Genomic DNA, 20161 nt, shown 5'->3' with positions numbered 1-20161 from the left:
ACAAATGGAACCTTCTACACATGATAAGAACAACCTCATTTGTCTTGTCAGAAGAGGGGAGCAGGCCAGAAATGGGCACCTGGCGGCCTGTGACCACACACTCTGAGTGGCCTGTTTATGTTTGTTGTTTTTGTTTAGTTTTTTTTAATTTGGGTAGAATTTTTTTTTTTAACAAACCCAAAACATTCAATTTACCATTTCACTTTCAACACTTTCAAAAAGAGCAAATAGAGTAGGCGAGTTATTTGCTAATAACTGAGAATATGTTCCAAAAGCAAAATCAGGGAATACACACAAATGCTACAACACAAATATGTTGGGCTGCACTTTGTTAACATCACTTACTTGTGTCCCAAATGTTTGAGGAAGTAGGCGAGCACTTTGAGGGACTGTACTTGAATGCTTTCACTCTTGGAGGCCAGGAGTTTGTAGATCACCCTGCCACACACACACAAGACAGAAAACCGGCACAATCGTTCAATTCCTGCCATGAAAAGACCCCAAATATCCTAATAAGAGCAGCACACAGTAGTAGTGAGGCAACAGCATGCGTGTGTGTGCGTGCTTTCAAACCTGATTGCATCAGGTTAGCAATGGCCTCCACATCATATTGTGAATTCCGTGTGATAATTTCGCTATACGTTATTTTGTCGTACATTAGCATATGAACGGCGCATGAGTCAAGGTAGGAGGCGAGAGCGCTTGCGGGTTGATTTAACGGCGTTATCACTTGACTTTGAACAGGTGGAACAGCTAGCGTGACATGCTGGCCTAGGACTCACCGTATTCCGTTCCTCTGGTCAAAAGCGGGGATCATGGAGGCCGGGTGCTCAGACATGAGGGCCACCACCAGCTGTAACACGTCATGTAGGTTCTCATCCTGCAGACAAAAGTGTACAGAAGCAGCAGTAGAACTCACGTCGCAGATCACAAACACATTGAAGAGCAAAACTGAAAATCCCAGATTTTTTTGCATTTTTGCTTTGGCTGGCTAGTTAGTGCGGCTAAACATGTTTTGGAGTCATTATTAAATCAGTAATCATCGCCTCCATGACGGCGGGTTGGCTCCACTTCTGATAAAAATTGTTAGTACGAGGAAAGATGGAGAAGTCATGCTAATTGCTAAGCGAACATAAAACTGACACATAATTGTTTAAGACTGGAATTGGGTATTTTATGGAGGACCAAAACTGCCAAAATTAAAAAATAAATAATAAATAAATAAATAAATGAGTAAAGGTGAAAATACAATCTGATATGAAAAATATAATTGAAAAATGAAACACAAAATAAATAAATAAAATAAAATACATATCCATAAATAAAGTAAAAATAAATACAAAAACAAAAAACGAGATTCAAAAAATAAAAATAAATATAAAAATGTTGAAATAAATACAAAAATCAACATAAATAGGATTAAAAATCAATAAATAAAAACGCTCTTCTCTCACATTTGTTTATTTCATGCTGCAGACACTCTTTCAGGAAAAAATGGTATTCAATTGAGGGGGCGGTCCTAAGCGTGTCTTGGGTTGGGCCCCGCTATTGCAAACTGCCTTTCAATGGTCAAGTGGTATGGTATTTTTATATTTATTTTTTAAATTCGTTTTTAATGTTTTTATTTATTTTTACATTTATTTCGTCATTTATTTATTTTTAATTTTGGCAGTTTTGGTCCTCCATAGTATTAGGGCGATCAAGAACATCACAGAAGTCTGGCTGGAAGCGCATTAAACATCCAGCTTTGAACTTTTCTGGATAGACGGTCAAAAATTCCCACACTCCAGTAACTAGCAAAAACAAAACCACATTTTCATCACTGTCAGCTTCCTGTAGGTGTTAACTGCCACACTTTTGTCAGTGTGAGGTGGAGGAGTTGTTGGATGCTCAAAGCGTCACAACAAGTGAAGACGCATGCCGCGACGTACCTCATGCATTGTTAACAAATAGTTGAGGATGCTCTGCAGCTCGTCTTCCTTCACACCGCGGTCCTGAAATTCATAAATGGCAGATGTGAATTCAACATCGAAAGGGAGAGTAATAGAGAGAGGCAAGTTTTCATGGGCAAATCCACAAAGCAAGATCAATACGGTGACATTTTACCCTACCCCAAAAACGCCCTTTAAAAGCTGCTTTTTCTCCATACTCATGTATTACACGGTCCCCCAATTCACTGGTATAAATATCTCAGAGACAATCCGCTTCAGGCTACATATAACTTGGAGCTGTTGTAAACCATGGTTGACAAACCTGAATCTTCCAAGCCTACACTTTGAAAAACATACTAGACAAATACCACATGTATGTCAACATCCAAATGTTATTGTGAGTTGTAATTTTCCACAAGTGGTTTACAATAGCTAACAACTACTTAATTGTGGCAAATAAGCACAAACTATGAATGTTAAGTTTGTTAAAACTGATTTAGAGTCAGTACATATTATTCTTGTCTGAACATAAATGAAACCTTTAAATAACATGTATTGGTTTTATTAGATCAAAATCGATTAAAATCATAATTGTTATGAATGACTGAAAAACAAAATGGCCATATCGCCCAGCCCTACCAGTAACATTTCGCTTTTGGCAATACTCCATGATGATGAACACGTCATGCTTGCTATGTGCCTGCCTTGATGTGTCACCGTGCACGTTTGAGCTGGAGGCTTTTCTTTCCTCCTAGAGGTGTCAGGTTGTGGAGGTAAAGGGATTCTATGTGTTCAAATCTTGCTAGCAGCTTCAAGACTACATAATCAAGCTTTAATAAGGCTGCTGTAATGATTTCAAAACAATATTTACATGCCAGGACAAAGTGTGCTTCTATTTTGAAGCAAGCGCTTGGCAGTAAGATAAAGAAAAGAGCCGAGCAGACGCCTTTAAAGGATGAGACGGAGTGCGGATCGTGGGGGCTTTGAGGCACGGAGACGGCTGGGAGATACCTTCAAGATGAGTTGTTTGAGAAAGAGAAGCATGAAGGCCCGCAGAGAGATGATTTCTTTCTGGGTCGGCCTTGGACCATCTGTAGCAAGAGGGAGAGAGACGAACAGAGAGACAGAGAGTGAGAGAGGTGAAACGTCGGAACATCCACCTAATGTACAGCCGTCCGCTTGTTTGTGTTGCTGTTCTTCTTTCTTATTTTAATGATGTGGAGCTAGCGTTTGAAGTGTTCGTAATGAGCTACTGACGTCTGGCGTTTGGAAGAAAGGCCTACATATTTTACACACATTTTCCTCACTTGCCTTGAACAGGAAAATTTCCTCTTGTGATTAAAAAAAAAAAAAAAAAAAATAGTAATTCTCATGAATCAACCTTCCAACATATACAACATCCCTAACATTGAATTTAAAATAAGTCATCTAGCAATAGCATTAGGAAGTCTTAATTAAAATTGAAAATTAGTTATCAAAGTTGTTATAGATAAGGAAAGCTAGAATTAGGGGGGGAAAAAAAACTTTAACTGAATGTTTATAAAAATGACAAACGATAAATGACAAAAAGTGCATTGTCTGTTCAACCAAATCGATTAAAACAAAGTATAATTATAGTGAAAAGGCCTTTGGTTTTCTTGCTAGCAATTAGCAATTAGTTTAATTAAAGTTTAATTCGATTAGCAATTGTGATCATCTGCCCTTACTGAATACAGTGGTGCCTTGATATACAACTTTAATTCGTTATATGATCCCACTTGTAACCCCAAACACTTGTATCTATGAAATATATTTAGCCATTAATCATCCCCATCTTCCAAAAGAAACTCAAAAATGTATTTCATGAGTTTTTAATTAGAAACATTATACAATGAAATATTGTAATTCGTCATATTGTAATGAAATGTAAGTAACTGAACAGTTTTTGCCACATTTCTTTTTGCTTCAATTCAATGGAAATTGTACTGCTCCTTCCATTGTGCATGCCTTAGCCACCTGGGGGCAGCATAATGCAGAGCTACGTACAAAACCATACAGTATGTTTGCAAGTAGTACATTAAATTGAATTTCCAACGGTTTTAAATGCACATTCTTTCATTGAAAACTCTCAGCTTTTTGTGGGTGTCAATATCAGTGTGATTTGTCTCTATGTGCCCTGCAATTGACTCGCCACCAGTGTAGCACCACTGTAGGGTGTTACCTCCCGCCTCTCAACTAACCTCCATTGGAATGAGCTCCACCTCACAAGTGACCCTACACAGAAAAACTACGAGAGAAAATGGATGGATAGCGTATGAAAATGTCAGTGTTGCATCGCAGGCAGCGAGGTGGTAAAAAGCCAAGGTCACACCTGCCCATCACAGCGGGCCAATTTGTCATTAACTACACGGGTGGCCGCGGCCAAATTGGGACGGCGGCGCCATTCGCCTGCTGTGCATTGTTAGTGCCATGAACACTGGCTGTTTGTTTAGTTGGTTCAAGCAGAGAAAAAAATATTTCCATATTAATTATTCAAGCACCATTTGGCATTTTCACCAATTTCTTCGTGAATAACACATGAATGTTAATGAAAATATGAAAGCATTTGCATGAGGCCGTTGGTCATTTTGGAGGCGTGCGCTTGACTAAATGCCATTCGAGTGCGCTCATCAATAAACCAGCAAAACTTTGCGGAGGTGAAGATGACGGTAGAAGTGGATCACACAAAGTCAAATTAATTCCATACTCTACTAGTAAGCTGCTCGACCAGCCGAAGCTGGTGTTGAGATAAGTAAAGATCAGCTTTTTCTTCTGTGGTTTAGCCGGTGAACATAAATATGACAAAACTGTTTAAAACAGCTGATTTTGCAAACTTGCAGATGATGCAAAACTGGCATTTCTTTGTACCTTTTTGTGACAAAGTTGTTACGTGTCACCTTAATTCACAAGTTATTACTTAATTTCAACTAAGAAGTTAAACCTGCATACATATGCATACACGCACAATTTGATACCGGCTAATATTGAAGTTGAAGTGGAGTTGAGTTTGTTGTTGACTACACAAAACAGTTTATCTTGTCACAATGAAATGAAATTAATGTGTTTTTTTCTTGTAACAATCTAGAACCAAAATATATGATTTTTAAAATAAAAGTAGCATACCTTGAAACAAAATTCCCAATAAAAAAAATAAAAAAAAGTCGACAAATTTTTATTCAACTTACAAGAATTATTTGTAACATTAAATGCGTTTAATCTCATTTGAAATGTAAAAAATATCGTTCATTATCTTGTATAGAGAGCCACAAGTGGCTGCTGGACTGGAATTTGGAAAAACACGATCAAGCGATCGAGTACCTCATGTCCAACTCCACCTTGGCCATTCATGCAGCGACAAAGCCAAGAGTCACACAGCTCCAACAAACAGTAATCAATGAGGAGGCTCCCCGAGGACAAGGCTAACGGTTAAGTATCTCGGCGGTGATTAATAGAGAGGAGGCAAAAAAACTCAGCGCCGAGACGAGAGTCTGACAGGGAAGAGCCGATAAGAGCGTTATTAGTGGCCGCCAATGCGTTCAAGTTATTCGCAAGCAATTATGTTCAGCAGTTCGGCGCGGCTCTTGTTTCTCCCCACGGCAGATTATACGGCGCTCCTCGCGTCACCCAAGGGCAGGCCGAGTTTATTGAAAAATGATTTATTTCCGTGTGATTAATGCAGTCATCTCCTTGGGTTCATGACGGATGGTTGTTATGTCACGGCATGGACAGAAATGTCTTGGGGCCTTTGATGGGGCTTGCTAAACTGTACACAATGAATTTGCTCTTCTGTCACCAGGATAAAATCTATATCAGGCAAAAAAATAATAATAATTCACAATTACATGTTGTCCATACTGTAAGAATGAAAGAAAAAAAAAGTACCATGCAAGTTTTGAAACTTGAAAATAAGAGAAAGATCTTTTTTTTTATTTTATTTTCATCTGTCAGAGGCAGGTAAACTAGCTGTGTGAAGCTAAGATAAGCTAGGTTAGCTTGATAGTTTAGCTCAAAACGACATTTCATCACATTTTGAAACCAAACTAAACCTCACAAATCAAATTACAACAATCCAAAGTCCAATGGTTTTCAACGAGCGGAGTTTAAGAAAAATGTCATTTTGACTTTTAACATAAGCTCGGATTTGTCAATAGCTGGTTAAATGTGAACTAAACTTGATGTCGGATACGCACTTAATTGCAAAGATAATAAAGCGATAGATGTGTAGTGTGTAATCATTTTTTTCTGCATACATAAACTCCACTTGGAGCAGTTCTCTGGTCGTGAGGGCCCGTCCGCCATATTTGATGTGGCAGGGCTCCAGCAAACTATGCATATAGAATTGGCTGAACTTCAAAAAGTGACAAGCTACAAAGTGAATGACTTTCATTCCCCCATTTACACATATAAATAGACTTGGGAAGCAGATTGGCACCAAAACAACATATGGAGTTTTGAAATCTGACTATCAGACCTAACTCTCGCCTTCATTTTCATCACAGTAAACTATGTCATGTGTTCTTCTTAATAATTTACTGCAAGTGGATACAATCATATTCTAGATTGTAGAATATGCTTAAATCTAGAAGGTTTTGATGTTGTAAAATTTGTGATTGAGCAAGATTTTGTGACTTGACTTGCTTGAAATTTGCTGGCCACTCAACTTGCTCTATTTGTTTCCCACAGTAACTTGGGACTTGCTTGAGACTTGAAGCTTTCGACTTGAGACTTATTTGCCACTTGCACATACAGGATGGGAATTACTCCCACCTCTGCTCAGTGCATCATGTCAAATAATAATAACGATAATAACAATAACGCTGTTATTTCTCTTCATTACGCGTCATCCTTGGGACTTTGGAGGTATAAATATTGGAGGTGTCAAGCAGGGGGCACATTTGAAAAACCACCACAATCAGTCGTGTGCACCTTCCGTGTGGGTAATCCATCAGCTTGAGCATAATTTAAAGTGCGAGCCTTCAAGCGACATTAGCCCTCGGAGGCAGCAAAGTGGTGCGCGGAGACACAGGGCGAGATGGGCGCCGTGACGAGCAAAACAGCTTTTCATTGCTCATTACCGAGCGAGGGGTGCGAGACAAAAGCAGTGGCCCAGTGATTGAGACAGACTACGCCTTGGCTCAAAGGAACTAAAAGAGGCCGAAGCGTCTCTCGGAGCGGCCGCACCGACTGTTGCACATAACTGCATGATATACGGCTTTAATTTGAAAGCCCTCACTATTAAAAACCTGAGGCGGGCGGGGAGGCTGCTTCAACGTCCTCCCCGTGTCCCCCATAATTGAACACTTCATTACCTGCTCCGCTCTCTCTTTATAAGCGCCTTTGTTTGGTCATTTCTCAGTCGACAATGACGGAGCCGCCAAATCAAGCTGAGGATTAATGGCGCCGGGACCCCGCGCGCAAAATGACCCGCAGGAAGAAAGCCATCCATTTTGAGATTCGTCTCGGCGCCCGACGTCGTCGTCTTTTTCCGTCTTTTGTTTCAAACGGATTCTGCATCGCAGAGGCGTAATTGGGGAGCGCGCTGGGAGGAAAACCAATCGAGTGCAATAAGTCTTTGCGCAGGATCCATATGCCTTCCAGCTGCTCGTACTCATCGAGGCCGCTGCATAATGACAAGGTGCAAACTCGTGCATTGTTTGCTTCCTATAAACAAGACAAACTACGTCGTCACACTTTGCTAAAGAGAAAAGATTTATGACATTGGAATGTATATTAAACAGCTGCTAGTATTGCGCTTGTATGAATCGTTCATTTCCTGAAAAGACAAATTAACATCATGCTTGCATAAAAGAAAACATTTCAGCTGTTGTATATTAAATATGTTTTTTCTGAATTCTGACTTTAGTTAATAAAAAAAAAAAAAAAAAAAAAAAAGACAAATGCTTGATGTTGCGTTTTCCTATAAGTAAAGTCAAGGTGTTGTATAATATTACAAATGTGCTACTGTTGAGACTATTTGGGAATGTTCTGACTTCTGCAATGAAGACAAACTATTTATGCTACACTTCCCTACAAATAAAAGACGTTAGCTGGTAAATAATATTAGTATTATTATTTTATTAATATGATAATTTTCTGACATTCATTTCTTAAAAAGAAGAAAAAGTTGATGTCACACTTTACTATAAAAATATACTAATCAAGCTGTTAAATTTGAATAAATGTTTACTTTTTATTTTACTGTACACAATATTTTGATGATTTCAGAATATTTCAATTGTCGATGTCATGTACCAAACTGTGAAGTCAGACGCGATTGGTAAAAATATGAGTATGAAACCTTATGAACTGTTCGAGCTTCAACACTGACTAGAGCAGCTGCGGCAGAGTTTTTACGGGCAGGATTCGGTCAACCTTCCCGTGGACTCCCCACACTCAGGTGGGTTTAATTACTTTGACATGTTTGGTACACTCTGAGGCTGCAAACATGGTGCAGGAACATTGTCCTTTTGACAAATATGACACACTTACGACAACCCCACAGGGAGACCAGAAAACAAAAAAAACAAAAAATCAATGGAACACTAGTATGGCACAAAGTGCAAGATGGACATTAAGAACACTGAACAGTTGTCAGGGGTGACAATGAAACAAGAAGAATGACAAGCAAACTCCAACTTAAGAATGTGGCCAAACGAGGCCCAAAAATGTACCCTAAATCCATTCCATACATCATCATTGAATCTTTAGTTTTCGCCCGAGGGTATGAATGTAGAATTTTTTTCTGTCTCTCTCTGATATTGTGTAATTATTTTTATTGTGAGACAGAGAAAGACTTCTGTAGCCCCAAACATTACGTTTATCCGATAGCCATGAATTGTGGTGAACACGTATTATATTATTACTATTATAACATGATTCATAAAAAAAATAAAAATAAAAAATAAAAATAAACTTTCAAGGCCAAAATTGAACAACTGGGTGGATTCCAGGGCCCTTCGAGGGCCCGTTCATTGCTACTTTAATTAGCTTTGCATTGGCAGAATTTTGATAGTGCTCTCATATTAGATTTTATTGTGTTTGTCCAGGTGCATCTTAAGTTGGAACCAATGAACATATTGTACTGCAGCACTTCCGAATCGGCAATAAAACGTGAGATGCACAAGCTAAATTGCACCTGAGGTCCTGAAAAGGTTGTTGAATTTTATGAGCTTCAATCACGCAAGTTTCCTTTTGTACAGCATTCGAAAAGAATGAAGACCTCATTTGTGAAGCTTTCAATGTGCAGTTAGCTGAACCCAGCTAACCCGAAGCTAAAGAAGGTCACCACCATTATTAGCAGGGAATTAATTAAAGGAATATAGGCCTTGACTCATCTCCGGCACGGCCTGTGGGAATCCATCTTGATCCCGCGCTATCAGACGCTAATTTTTTTTCTGAGAAATTAGCAGTGAAGCGTGCCGCTAACAATGGAAGAAATCACCCCTTGACGGCGTGACAAGTGTTACGCTATCAGGCTGAACATTTTCACCGCCAGGGAGGAGATTACATCACGACAAGCTGTGGGATGGGGGGAGGAAAAAAAAAAAAAAAAAAAAAAAGTCATGTGCGATATGGTGCTAATAAAAAAAAAAGAGAATGAAGAATGAACGTGACAGTTCAAGGACATTTTCAAGACACTGTTGATTGGAGCTTTGTGACTGACTTCAATCCCTTCACTTGCCGCTGTTGAACTAACTCCGAAACGACAAGCTGCTTTAAAGTCTGTCTTCAGGTCATATACACGGTGGTCCCAAATTGGAGACGTTTTGAGGACTGTCTTTCTGCCTCTGTAGGCACTGCTGTTTTGGTTCGCAGACAGTCCGAGTGAGCATACAATAAAGGTGTATATGAAGTGTGTTAATTTGGTATGATGGATGGATGCTAGTTAGCTTAGCATGCTAGCTTGATGATGGATGGATGGATGGATGGATGGATGCTTGTTAGCTTAGCATGGTAGCTGGTTTATTGGATGGTTGGATGTATGCATGGATGCTAGTTAGCTTGGCATGCTAGCTGATGGATGGATGGATGGATGGATGGATGGATGCTAGTTGGCTTAGCAAGCTAGTTGGTTCGATGGAAGGATGGATGCTATTTAGCTTAGCATGCTAGCTGATTGGATGGACGGGTGGACGGACAGTGGTAGTTATCATCGCATACTAGCTGGTTAATTGGATGGGTGACTGGATGGATGCTAGTTGGTTTAGCATACTAAGTATTTCGATGGATGATGGATGCTAGTTAGATAGCATACTAACTTGTCAGATGGATGCCTGAATTGATAGATGAATGGATGGATGGATAGACGGATGTAGCTAAGTGTGTAGGCAGGTAGGTGGATGGGTAGGTAGGTAGGCAGGCAGGTAGGTAGGTGACTTGAGACAAGGTGCTCTTTTGAGCCAATCAACTAGCATGTGAGATGCTGAAGTGCTCTCACCGAGACCCTTTGGGCCGATACCACTGCCGTCTGCCGGGTTGACGGCCCAGTAGTAGTACTTGAGCGTGTGCATGAGCTGGAGCACCGTGCCGCCTCGCCGGATGGTGCTGTAGATGGTCGCCGTGCCGATAAATTCGGATGACAGGTACGTGTACAGGGACAGCTGGATCTGCGGTGGACACGCACACAACAAATTAAAAGACGGACATGGTGAGTAGACTTTTGGATGACTAGACGCATGTCAGATGGACAGACAGACAAGTGGCATTTTGGCAAATGCAAATAGGGATGGATGCTTATTAAAAAATAAACATGCAAATCTGTGAACTCATGGTAGCAAACCCCAAATAGGCAGGTGTTTAACTTACAAGCCTTGAAAAAGTAAACTTTCCAAACTATAACCCCTTTAGTTGTTCTTTCCGTGACAAGAGAAAGTCCCAAAAGCATTTCTCTAGTGACTTGCCTCCTCTTAACTGTTGCATGCTGCCATCATTTGACAGTAGCCTGCGCCTCTGGCCACCTCAGGAGACTGCATGGCACGTCCCGAGGGAAGGAGACGACGCCACTCTGGGTACCAATGGAGCTCAAAGTGCTCTAACCCACTTCATTACCTTAATGTTTGTCTCATTTTTCTCCCTCTTGCTCTGTCTGTCGCTGCTCTACTTTGGAGGGCTGTCGCCGGCCAGCCTCCAGACAATTTAGTATTTATTTCCCCTTATATTTATTCATGGCGGGTTGCAGCAGCAGCTGCTTACTGGAGACAAGCGTGTTTTCAACATGGCTTGTGTGATAACTCCTTTTGGACCTACACGAGTTAGCCCGCGCGGGCTCACCTTGGCGGGGGTGTGGATCCAGATGGCGGCGTTGAACAGGATGTGGTCGCAGAGCTGCTTCAGTAGCGGCGCCCCGTACGGCAGCCCGTCCAGATACTTGGCGAAGGAAAGGAACTGCTCCAGCACCGACCTGCTGATGTGCGCGCGGGACGACTGGAGTGGGGGGGGGGGGGGAAGTGAAGAAAGCCAACAAGTGACTTACAAAACACAAATATGGGTGTCTCTTTCAGTTCATTGATATACTAATTTTATAGTAAGTAAATCATAGTTATTTAAAGTTAAAAAGATATACATAACAGTTTTAAAAAGTGTGAAACACTGACTCAAGGTAATTATCTGCCACTAGGTGGCATTGGTGTTTCATGTTGGACATTGGCGACAGGAACAGTACATTTTTCTCGTGAACTCCAGGCCATTTTGTTCATTGATTACAACTAGGATCAGTGTTGTATGTAAAATAAAGCATGAGCAATCATATGTAATGCTTTGTAATGCCATTTAAGGCCTTCATTTGGGCAAAATACATTTAATGACTTTTTAAGGACACTCTCATAAAACACATTTTTTGTGTTTTGAAGAAACAAAATGAATGGCATTTATTTTCATATATATATATATATATATATATATATATATATATATATATATATATATATATATATATATATATATATATATATATAAATTTTGGATTTGTACATTTAATAAATAGCCGGAAACACATCGGCAATGACCACACGGTAATGCAGTGCAATACCACAACTGCTCCAAAAGGTTTGACTTTGAATCGAATGTTCACATGTGCTTTGCTGACACCTGTTCTCTGCCCTGCTGGGAATGCGGCAAAGGCGGGAGAAGAGATAAATGAGTATACAGGAGACGCAAAGGTGGCGGTTTAATCATATCTTGAACAGATGGAGCCATACGCCAGGGTGTGAAAGCTGGCAGCGGGTCGCAAGCCAGCAAGGGGGGGGAGGCCACTTCCTTGGTGCCTGCGTGTTACTTTGTGTCAGCTGGCGAGGCGCGGAGTGACAAAGTGGTGTGATTTTTCAGGAAAGCATTCTGCAGACACAACACCGTGAAAAAAAAAAAATCAAGACAAATGTTTGTGTTACCTTTTCGAGCAGGTAGCCAATGACCAAAAAGCCCTTGCCGCCCAGCATCTGCTCTTGCATGGCAACGGAGCTCTTCAGCAACTCCACCAGAAAGGCCAACAGGGTAGCACTGACAAAGCCAGGAGACATTGTTTATTATTGAGAGAAACACAATTACACCAGACATCAAATGCTTATTTTCTTTTCAGTAGTAATGCAACATCAGTTGTTTGCTTTCTATTTAGAAAAGTGCGCACTACATTTATTTAAGGATGATGGTGCAAAAGCAACAGCTCGTTTTCTTTTTAGGAGAGTGCAACACTAATTGTTTTCCTTTTAAAAAAATCCGTGGTTTGTTTTCTATTTAGAAAAGTGCAAAATCGATAGTGTTCTTTTTAAGAAAATTTAACTGATTTAACTTTATGTTGTTGAAAGAACAACATCAAAACATGTTTTCTTTTTTTGTAGTTAGAGAAAGTGCAACATCAAGATTTCGGATGGAGTTTTAGGAAATTGCAACATCAATTGTTTGTTCACTCTTTAGGAAATGGCAACCTCAATAGTTTGTCTACTTTCAAGTAATGTAGAAAATGCAACACCAATTGTCCTCTTTTTTTTTTCTCTCTAAAGTGTGACGTCAACGAAGTTTTCATTTTCGGAAAGTGCGAAATCATTTTTATTTATTTATTTGTTTTCCTCAAAAGTCAAGTCATCTTTATTTATATAGCGAAAAGTGCAACAGCAACAATGTTAGGATTAGGCAAGGATTGCATGCAACAGAAAATGATACATCACTGTATGATACTGGCACGGGCTATGGTATGGCACAATACTCAACTCTTTTGGAGAAACTAAACCCGTCATGAAAGACTCGATAAACAAAATGAACGCTGTTCCTGGAAAGAGGCTTACGTTGGTAAAATGTGAGCACTCTGGAGAAGGTCATCTTAAGGGCTTAATATGCGAGTTACAATACATGTGAGGAGCCACGAAAAGGTCCGCTAAAGGTGCCTTCTCCGTTGTTGCATTGAAGCCTTTGGCTGAGTGACAGCGGCGGCGAGCGGCGCTCCGTAATCGGCTTTGCCTGGCATCCTCCGGTGGCCTCCACTCAAGCACAACAATAACAAGGACACAATCGCTGCGGCGCAGGCTGGCCCAGAGATGCACTACACGCATACAAAGTCACAGCGCGGGAGTGTCGCCTCGTCTGTTTGCACCACGCCAAGTCGCTCGTTTACTTTGGGCGTTGACACAATTAAAAAAATAAAAAATAAAACATTTAAATTCATGTGATCAGAGAGGAAGAAGTTTTGTAAAAATCTTCACCAAGTGCAAGCGGGGTGGGAGGGTTCCGTGCAACTTTGTTTGAATGCAGGATTATGCAAAGTTTCTCTGATAACACTTAGGTGTAGATACACAAACACAGTAAACTAGAAATGTGTTTGTTTTCTTTTTTTCAGGGCCGTTGCTGATACCAATTATTAGTATTCATGGAGGCAGATAAACAATACTTGAGACGATATTTATTTTCTGTTTCCCTTATCACCGATTACATTTTATGCATTTACAGGGACAATACATGTTTGAGGAAAATATATTTTTGTTTTAGTCTATAAATGACTGACAATAAAACTACCAAATTCCAAATACAAATATTGCCATTTAGAGCATTTATTTGCAGAAAAAAAAAAGTCAGTGTTTTTTTTTCCCCTCTTTATTTATTTATTTTTTTACTACAGCTGCGTGTAATGGAAAGACTCTCCAAATGGTAGCGCTGGGAGGACCGAGGGCAAAGATAAGAGACGACTTCAGAGGCCGTGAGTTTCGGCGTGCAGGGCCTGTGCCGCTATCGCGAGCAGGCCACCGCTGCGGCTTTCTGGTCAAACTGTTGGCGTTGGCCCAGCATGGAATCACATCAGAGCTTCGACGCCATCCAGAGCTCAGTGGGAGAGCTTTGGAGTAGCCAGCTCACAAGGACGATGGTAGCTTGCTTGCCGCATTCACCAATAATAATAATAATAATAATAAACACATGCAAAGTTGACGGAGAGTACAACATCCAAAGTCAAAAAGTCCAATTGGATGTTTGAAGTTAAAGTATAATCAAGCAAATTCGAAGGATAGATTCCAGGGGTGGCGCTAGGGCACTGCAACCCTGCTTAGTGCTGCCAACTTAGCAACCCTGTCGCAAGATTTTGCCACCATTATATAACCCTCCTCTTTTGTTTGCTTGTGAGAACTGATTTCCTGGGTCAAATTGACCCGTCAGACAAGTGTCTGATGTGGAGGTGTTGGGAGGGGGGGTAATCTAAATGATAATATGACAGTTGTTCGTTCAGTCACTACACTTACTACTGAAGAAAAATATTTTGTAATGGGTTAATCTGACCTGTACATGACAAGGAGGTACAGACATTGACTATCTATCTAATTGTGACTACTGTTGTAACGTTTAAGTCAACAAAATCTTTGGTACACATGGACAGGGATTTACTTAACCCACTTAGTTTTCTCAGGAACGGCACTCATGTCCCTGGATCAATTTGACCCATTACCCCAAAAGAAATTTCCAAAACGTATAGTTAAGCCAAAAATAATTACTACTTTATAAAGCTAGAAATTTTACATTGGGTCAATCTTACCTGTAACATAACAGCTGGGTTAATAATAACTGCTAACAATTCTGTGTGGCGTCGCAGAGACTTCAAGCGACTCTGATGGAACCTTCCCCCTATTAAGCTCTGATCGTATTTTCACTTGTGGAGGCAGCACGTTCTCACCATACGGTTGTCTCCACTTGGCTTTCATTCAACTGATGGTAGTCCAGCTGGGCAAAAAGTGGGAAGAGAACCTGGATGCCTCCGATGGAGTGGATGGCCCGGTGGATGGAGTGAGTCACTGTGGCTTTTACATCCTGAGAAGATACATCACACCAACGTTTGTACTTTTCACCATGATGCCGAGTTCCGAGCTCCGATGGCACCACTAGTGCATAAACAAACTCTTTTGTCATTTGACCAAGGCAGAGCGATGAAGAAAATTGGTTAAATGGCTTGAATGATGACGGATGATTTCTCTACCATCGTAGTTTAATTAGGGCTGAAAAATTAGTCAAATTAAATTCAACATCACAACATAGTTGAATGCACTGTTCAAATTTCAAAGGCTGGAGGAGAAAAAAAAAAAAAAAAAGATTCGTTTTGTTTGGTCGGTAGGTTTTATTGTATGAAGGCTGAGTGTTTATATTTTTTGTACCATTTAAAGCGTTCCAACTTTAAACTGTTCAGCTTATCCTTACTGCAATTTGTTTTCAAAATTTCAAAAAAGCCCAAAATGTTTGTTTTTTTTGTTATTCTCTTTTTCTCCTACATGTTTTGACCGATTCAAGCTGTTCCAACTATAAACTGTTCATCTTATCCCTAATTCAAGATTTTGACATATTCGCGTTCAGTTTCCACAAACGGTCCAAGCCATTCCAACTTCAACATGTTCAGCTCATTCCAAGTCATTGTATAACATTTCATGTCATCCAATCATTCCACAATATTTCAATCAGCCTCTCAGCATTCGCATGCAAATTCACCAGAAATTGCGCTTTTTTTATTTATATAGTATTTATTTAAATTGTGTCTGTTTCTGATATTGTTTATTGCGTAATGATTAATTTATTGCTTTTGTTTGCTCGAAAAAATTGGTAACAGGAAGGAGCTTGAAAAAATAAGTCGCAAACTTCATAGTGAGGGGGGTCATATTATTTTTCAAAATTGTTCAGTCGTAAAGAAAGCAAAAAAATGGAAGTCCCCTGGCGTCAATTGTTTCCAAACGTTATTAACGTCTCCACAGGCCATTTTGACCCACCTGAAGCATAAGCGCATGGGGCGAGTGCACAAAGATGGAGTTGTTTTCCTTGGGGGAAGACTCGAGACAGAGCTGCGCATCGGTGGCCTTGGCGTTGTAAGCCAGGGCGATGGCGCTGGCCAGCTTGCCGTCATACAACACTTGCTTGTGATGCTCCGCGAGGTGGATGTCGCTCTCAGACTTGAACTTGAACGTGCTCTGGGGAAGAAATGAAACCAAACAAGGGTGAAATTAAAATATCGGGAGAGACAGATGAGGGTTTTTGGATCTGTGCGTTTCATTACATGCCCGCGTTTATGGGGGGGGTGATTTAATTAGAAAAGCAAGCATGTATATGACAGAATTTACCCAACAGACACCTTCGGGATAGCCTCGCGTGTACCGACTCATCAACCCTTTGATAAATTGGAAAAATAGGATACAATTTCTGGCCCATGTTGAAATCTTTAATACTTTAGCAAGCAAACAAATTATGGACTTTTTTTTTTTTTTTTTTTTTTTTTTTTTTTTTAAATATAGCTGCAAGCAAGGGGCACTCACACCTGCTTTAAATGGCTCAAAATGGTCATTAAACTTTGACGCCACACCAAATTTAATGTCCATCTGTCTAGGATACGTGCTTCCAATTGGGGCTCATTTGGGCAAATTCCCCAAACGTCAAAGTGCCTTCGGGCCAGCCAGTTTGGTCACGTGACGTCCGCAACGCAAGCCCTGGGCACTCTGACATCAAAAGGAGGTATGATGACAAAATGGCAGCCAAGCTTGTTAATAGACCAGATGAAATTTTGTATCTTTTATTACTTTAGGGAAGCCATGAAAAATACAGCAAATGCAGAGGATACGTTCCAAAAAAAAAAAAAGGCTTCAAATAGGTGAATTTGCAAATGTCAAAACTGAAAATATGTGTTAACTGTACGTTCATAAGGTTGAACGCATGAACCATATTTAATTATAAATATGTATGAGTGTTTTATTTTGCACTATTGCTGCATTTTAGTACACATATTCTACATCTACATTTAATATTTATAGCTGATTTCTAATTATGTTTTATTGTGGAGCATATTGCGTATTACCAGACATACTATATGCTCCTTTTTTATGTTTTACAACTGAGATATAACAACAAAATAACCTGAATCTAATAGGTAGAACAATAACAAACGACTCCAAGAGTGACTTTACACCGCCTGATGCTTGGGTCCGACAAATTACTATTTGCTATCCTATTTGACAAATAAATCTATTTAAAAAAAAAAAAAAAAAAAAAGGAGCAGAAAAACAAAAACAACAGTTTATTTTTCTGATAACACACTTGACAAGCTAAACAGCCCATGAACATAAAAACGGCTGATCCTCAACAAACACAGATGCCCATTAGGTGTCGGGAACTAAATGAGTTAATCAGTACAATTGTTTCCCGGCTGCAAAAAAAAAAAAAAACACACACCACAAAGACTAACAGAACACAAGCTGGAGTGTTGAACCGCGTTCAACGTTGTCTTCCAGTCCGCTGATAAAAGAGCATAAAAAAAAAAAAAAAGGCATTGCACTCATATGCTGTGATCAAGATGGAATAGAAGGTGGCACGCGACGCATCGCGTAGTCTCTCTCATCCTTTCAAACATGTCGGCTCGCAGGGATGACGGGACGACACGAGCGACGAGCTCCGGCAGCCCGCGCCGAGATGCCGACGCAGTATCTCTGTGAAAATAATGATCTAATAAGCGGTGGAGGAAAAACACCCACAGGGCATCGGAGCAGTCAGTCCAGTGGCCATAGAGTCAGAAAATAAATAAATAAATAAATAAATAAAGAAGACACCAGAGCTAGAATGTGTTGGGCCACTTTGTGTCCTGTTGCCAGAGGCCATCATGGATTGTCAAAGGTCGTTTTGAGGGTAGGAACGTAGCTCAACCGGTCTGTTCATTACCACAACACACCGAGACAGAGTCTGCAAAGTTCCATGTGAGAAATCCAAATGTTTCTTTTCCCACAATTTGGAATATGTAGCCTTACTATTATCCCATCATGATAATTTATTGGAGAAGAATGGACCCCAAAAGAACCCTGCCAAACTTAACGAGATAAAACCAACTTGACCTGATGGCCTGATGCAGTAAAATAAAGCTCCAAAATTGTATTCCTGAAGATACGATGTGTCAAGATAATTTTTTCTTCTGGGATTTCCGAAATGTTGACACAACGAGAATACATTAATTCTTTCATCCCCCTCTCATTTTGCCAGCTACGCAGACGCCGTATTTAAAGATGGAAAATCAGAAATCACAATTTGTCTCAAGTTTGAGTAATCCCATTGCGTGCGCTACATTAATTTCTTTGAACATGCAAAATGAGCTGTGAGGGAATTTTGCCTGTTTCGCGCATCCGTTATTTTTCATTTCTTTTTTAACACTCGTCTTTTTTTTTCTACAGGAACCAGCGCACACGTAGAGAAAATCAGCCACCCATTCAACAATCAGTGCGACTGCGGTGGGTGGTGATGACATAAAGCAAAGACGGAAATAGCTCTCGAGTGTGTCACCAGAGGATCTGGAATGTAATCGTTCTTAATTGTTTTGACTAGCCAAAGTAATGAGCAAGAGTTTGCGTCACTGCTTTGAGGTTGTAAACGTCTCCTAACTTCAAAATCACCCTTGTTCCAACCTTGGAAGAGATAACATAAAATCGGATGTAAGCATAAGATCATTTTATGATTTTTATTTCTTAATCCAATCAGAACGTCCATCAATATTCTTGGTCCTGTGCCTGTGTGCAATCTATACACATTTGTCTGCAGGCCCATTTTCAGAGCCGTCTCGCGAAGCCTTACGCTGCTAAAAATAGCTCAAATGATAGACGACAGCGAGCTGCTGTCAGTGTCAATACGGCCGACGACGTCCCTTGATATGATCTCCCTGTGACTGAGAAGCTTTCAAGTCACAGAGACGTCGGTGGACAGTAGAAACTGTTGCTTTATGTTTCATGGTGGGGCAGAAGAAGAAGATTGGGGCAAGGAACTGTGTTGATGTGAGGGGAGGAGCTTCATTTAATCAGGCCATAGCTTGGCCTACTTGGAAAGAAAAAAACAAAACATCGCCTATCAAAAAAGTAAACTATAAACCAACCGTCGCCATCTTGTGGCTGTTACAACCCTTCATGAGTGGACGTCAACTTGTCAGGCAGGGCTCAATTCCTATGGAAAGCTTGGGTACATTTCTAAGATTTCTAGATGCGTTTTTTTGCTGTGAGGAATTATTCCAAGGTCAACCTATCAAAATGGACCTGTAACTACACCAATCAACACCGTTAGAAAAGTGGATATTACAGTACAATATATGCCTACTTGGTTTGAGCAAATCATATTCCTTTTGTGAGATTATATTCAAACTAACATTAATAGGTACATTATTAAATAGACAGCAAAAGCATGTGTTGGCTATCAAAATAAAAGGAAAGAAAGTACTTGGCATACTCAATTAAAGACCTCTCATTTGATGAACCACTTGACCGTCCTCCTTCAATTCACCTTACGGGCTCTGATGCCTGTTGAGAGCTGCACTTGTTCAACTCTTGAATAGAAGGTGTCAATGGGGGGAAAAAAAACGACTGACATTTGTCTCCTGAGGGAAATGTATGAATTTTGGGGAGGTCCTGGAAACCCTACCACACAACACACAAACACATTTAGAGGCCCCCATGCACAAAATCAAACAGGAAGTCAGACATTATGAGTTGCAGTCACTATTTTGCATGAATTCAAGTCTTTTTTTTCTTTTTTTTTTCTTTTTTTTAAGTCAAATGAGCTCCAATTGTAACCAGGTATGTTAGATTACAAAGTTTATTTTTTAATTCCACCCATGCCATCTAATGTGAATGGAGAGTTTGGTAAAGGTTTGATATACTTTTTCATTTCAAAAACAAGGGGCGAGGGGGGGGGGGGGGGGGTATTAATTGCTACTACCAGCATATTTCGTAACTGAAAATATA

General features: G+C 40.2%; 1 protein-coding gene across 3 annotated transcripts in view; it reads right to left on the bottom strand.

Annotated features, from left to right (window-relative positions):
- The window catches only part of nbeab (neurobeachin b), a 216993-nt gene that overhangs the window by 156974 nt on the left and 39858 nt on the right, over positions 1 to 20161 (bottom strand). For all 3 annotated transcript variants that reach the window (XM_077540847.1, XM_077540848.1, XM_077540849.1), the window contains 9 exons: positions 16172 to 16369; positions 15094 to 15227; positions 12335 to 12443; positions 11220 to 11372; positions 10387 to 10555; positions 2943 to 3022; positions 1932 to 1994; positions 783 to 880; positions 346 to 438 (listed from right to left, as the gene is read on the bottom strand). In XM_077540847.1, coding sequence (XP_077396973.1) covers positions 346 to 438; positions 783 to 880; positions 1932 to 1994; positions 2943 to 3022; positions 10387 to 10555; positions 11220 to 11372; positions 12335 to 12443; positions 15094 to 15227; positions 16172 to 16369 — 1097 coding nt within the window. The remainder of the gene's footprint in view (positions 1 to 345; positions 439 to 782; positions 881 to 1931; positions 1995 to 2942; positions 3023 to 10386; positions 10556 to 11219; positions 11373 to 12334; positions 12444 to 15093; positions 15228 to 16171; positions 16370 to 20161) is intronic.

The sequence above is a fragment of the Festucalex cinctus genome, chromosome 13, assembly GCF_051991245.1.
Source record: "Festucalex cinctus isolate MCC-2025b chromosome 13, RoL_Fcin_1.0, whole genome shotgun sequence".
Lineage (NCBI taxonomy): Eukaryota > Metazoa > Chordata > Actinopteri > Syngnathiformes > Syngnathidae > Festucalex > Festucalex cinctus.
This window is presented reverse-complemented; position numbering and strand designations above follow the sequence as displayed.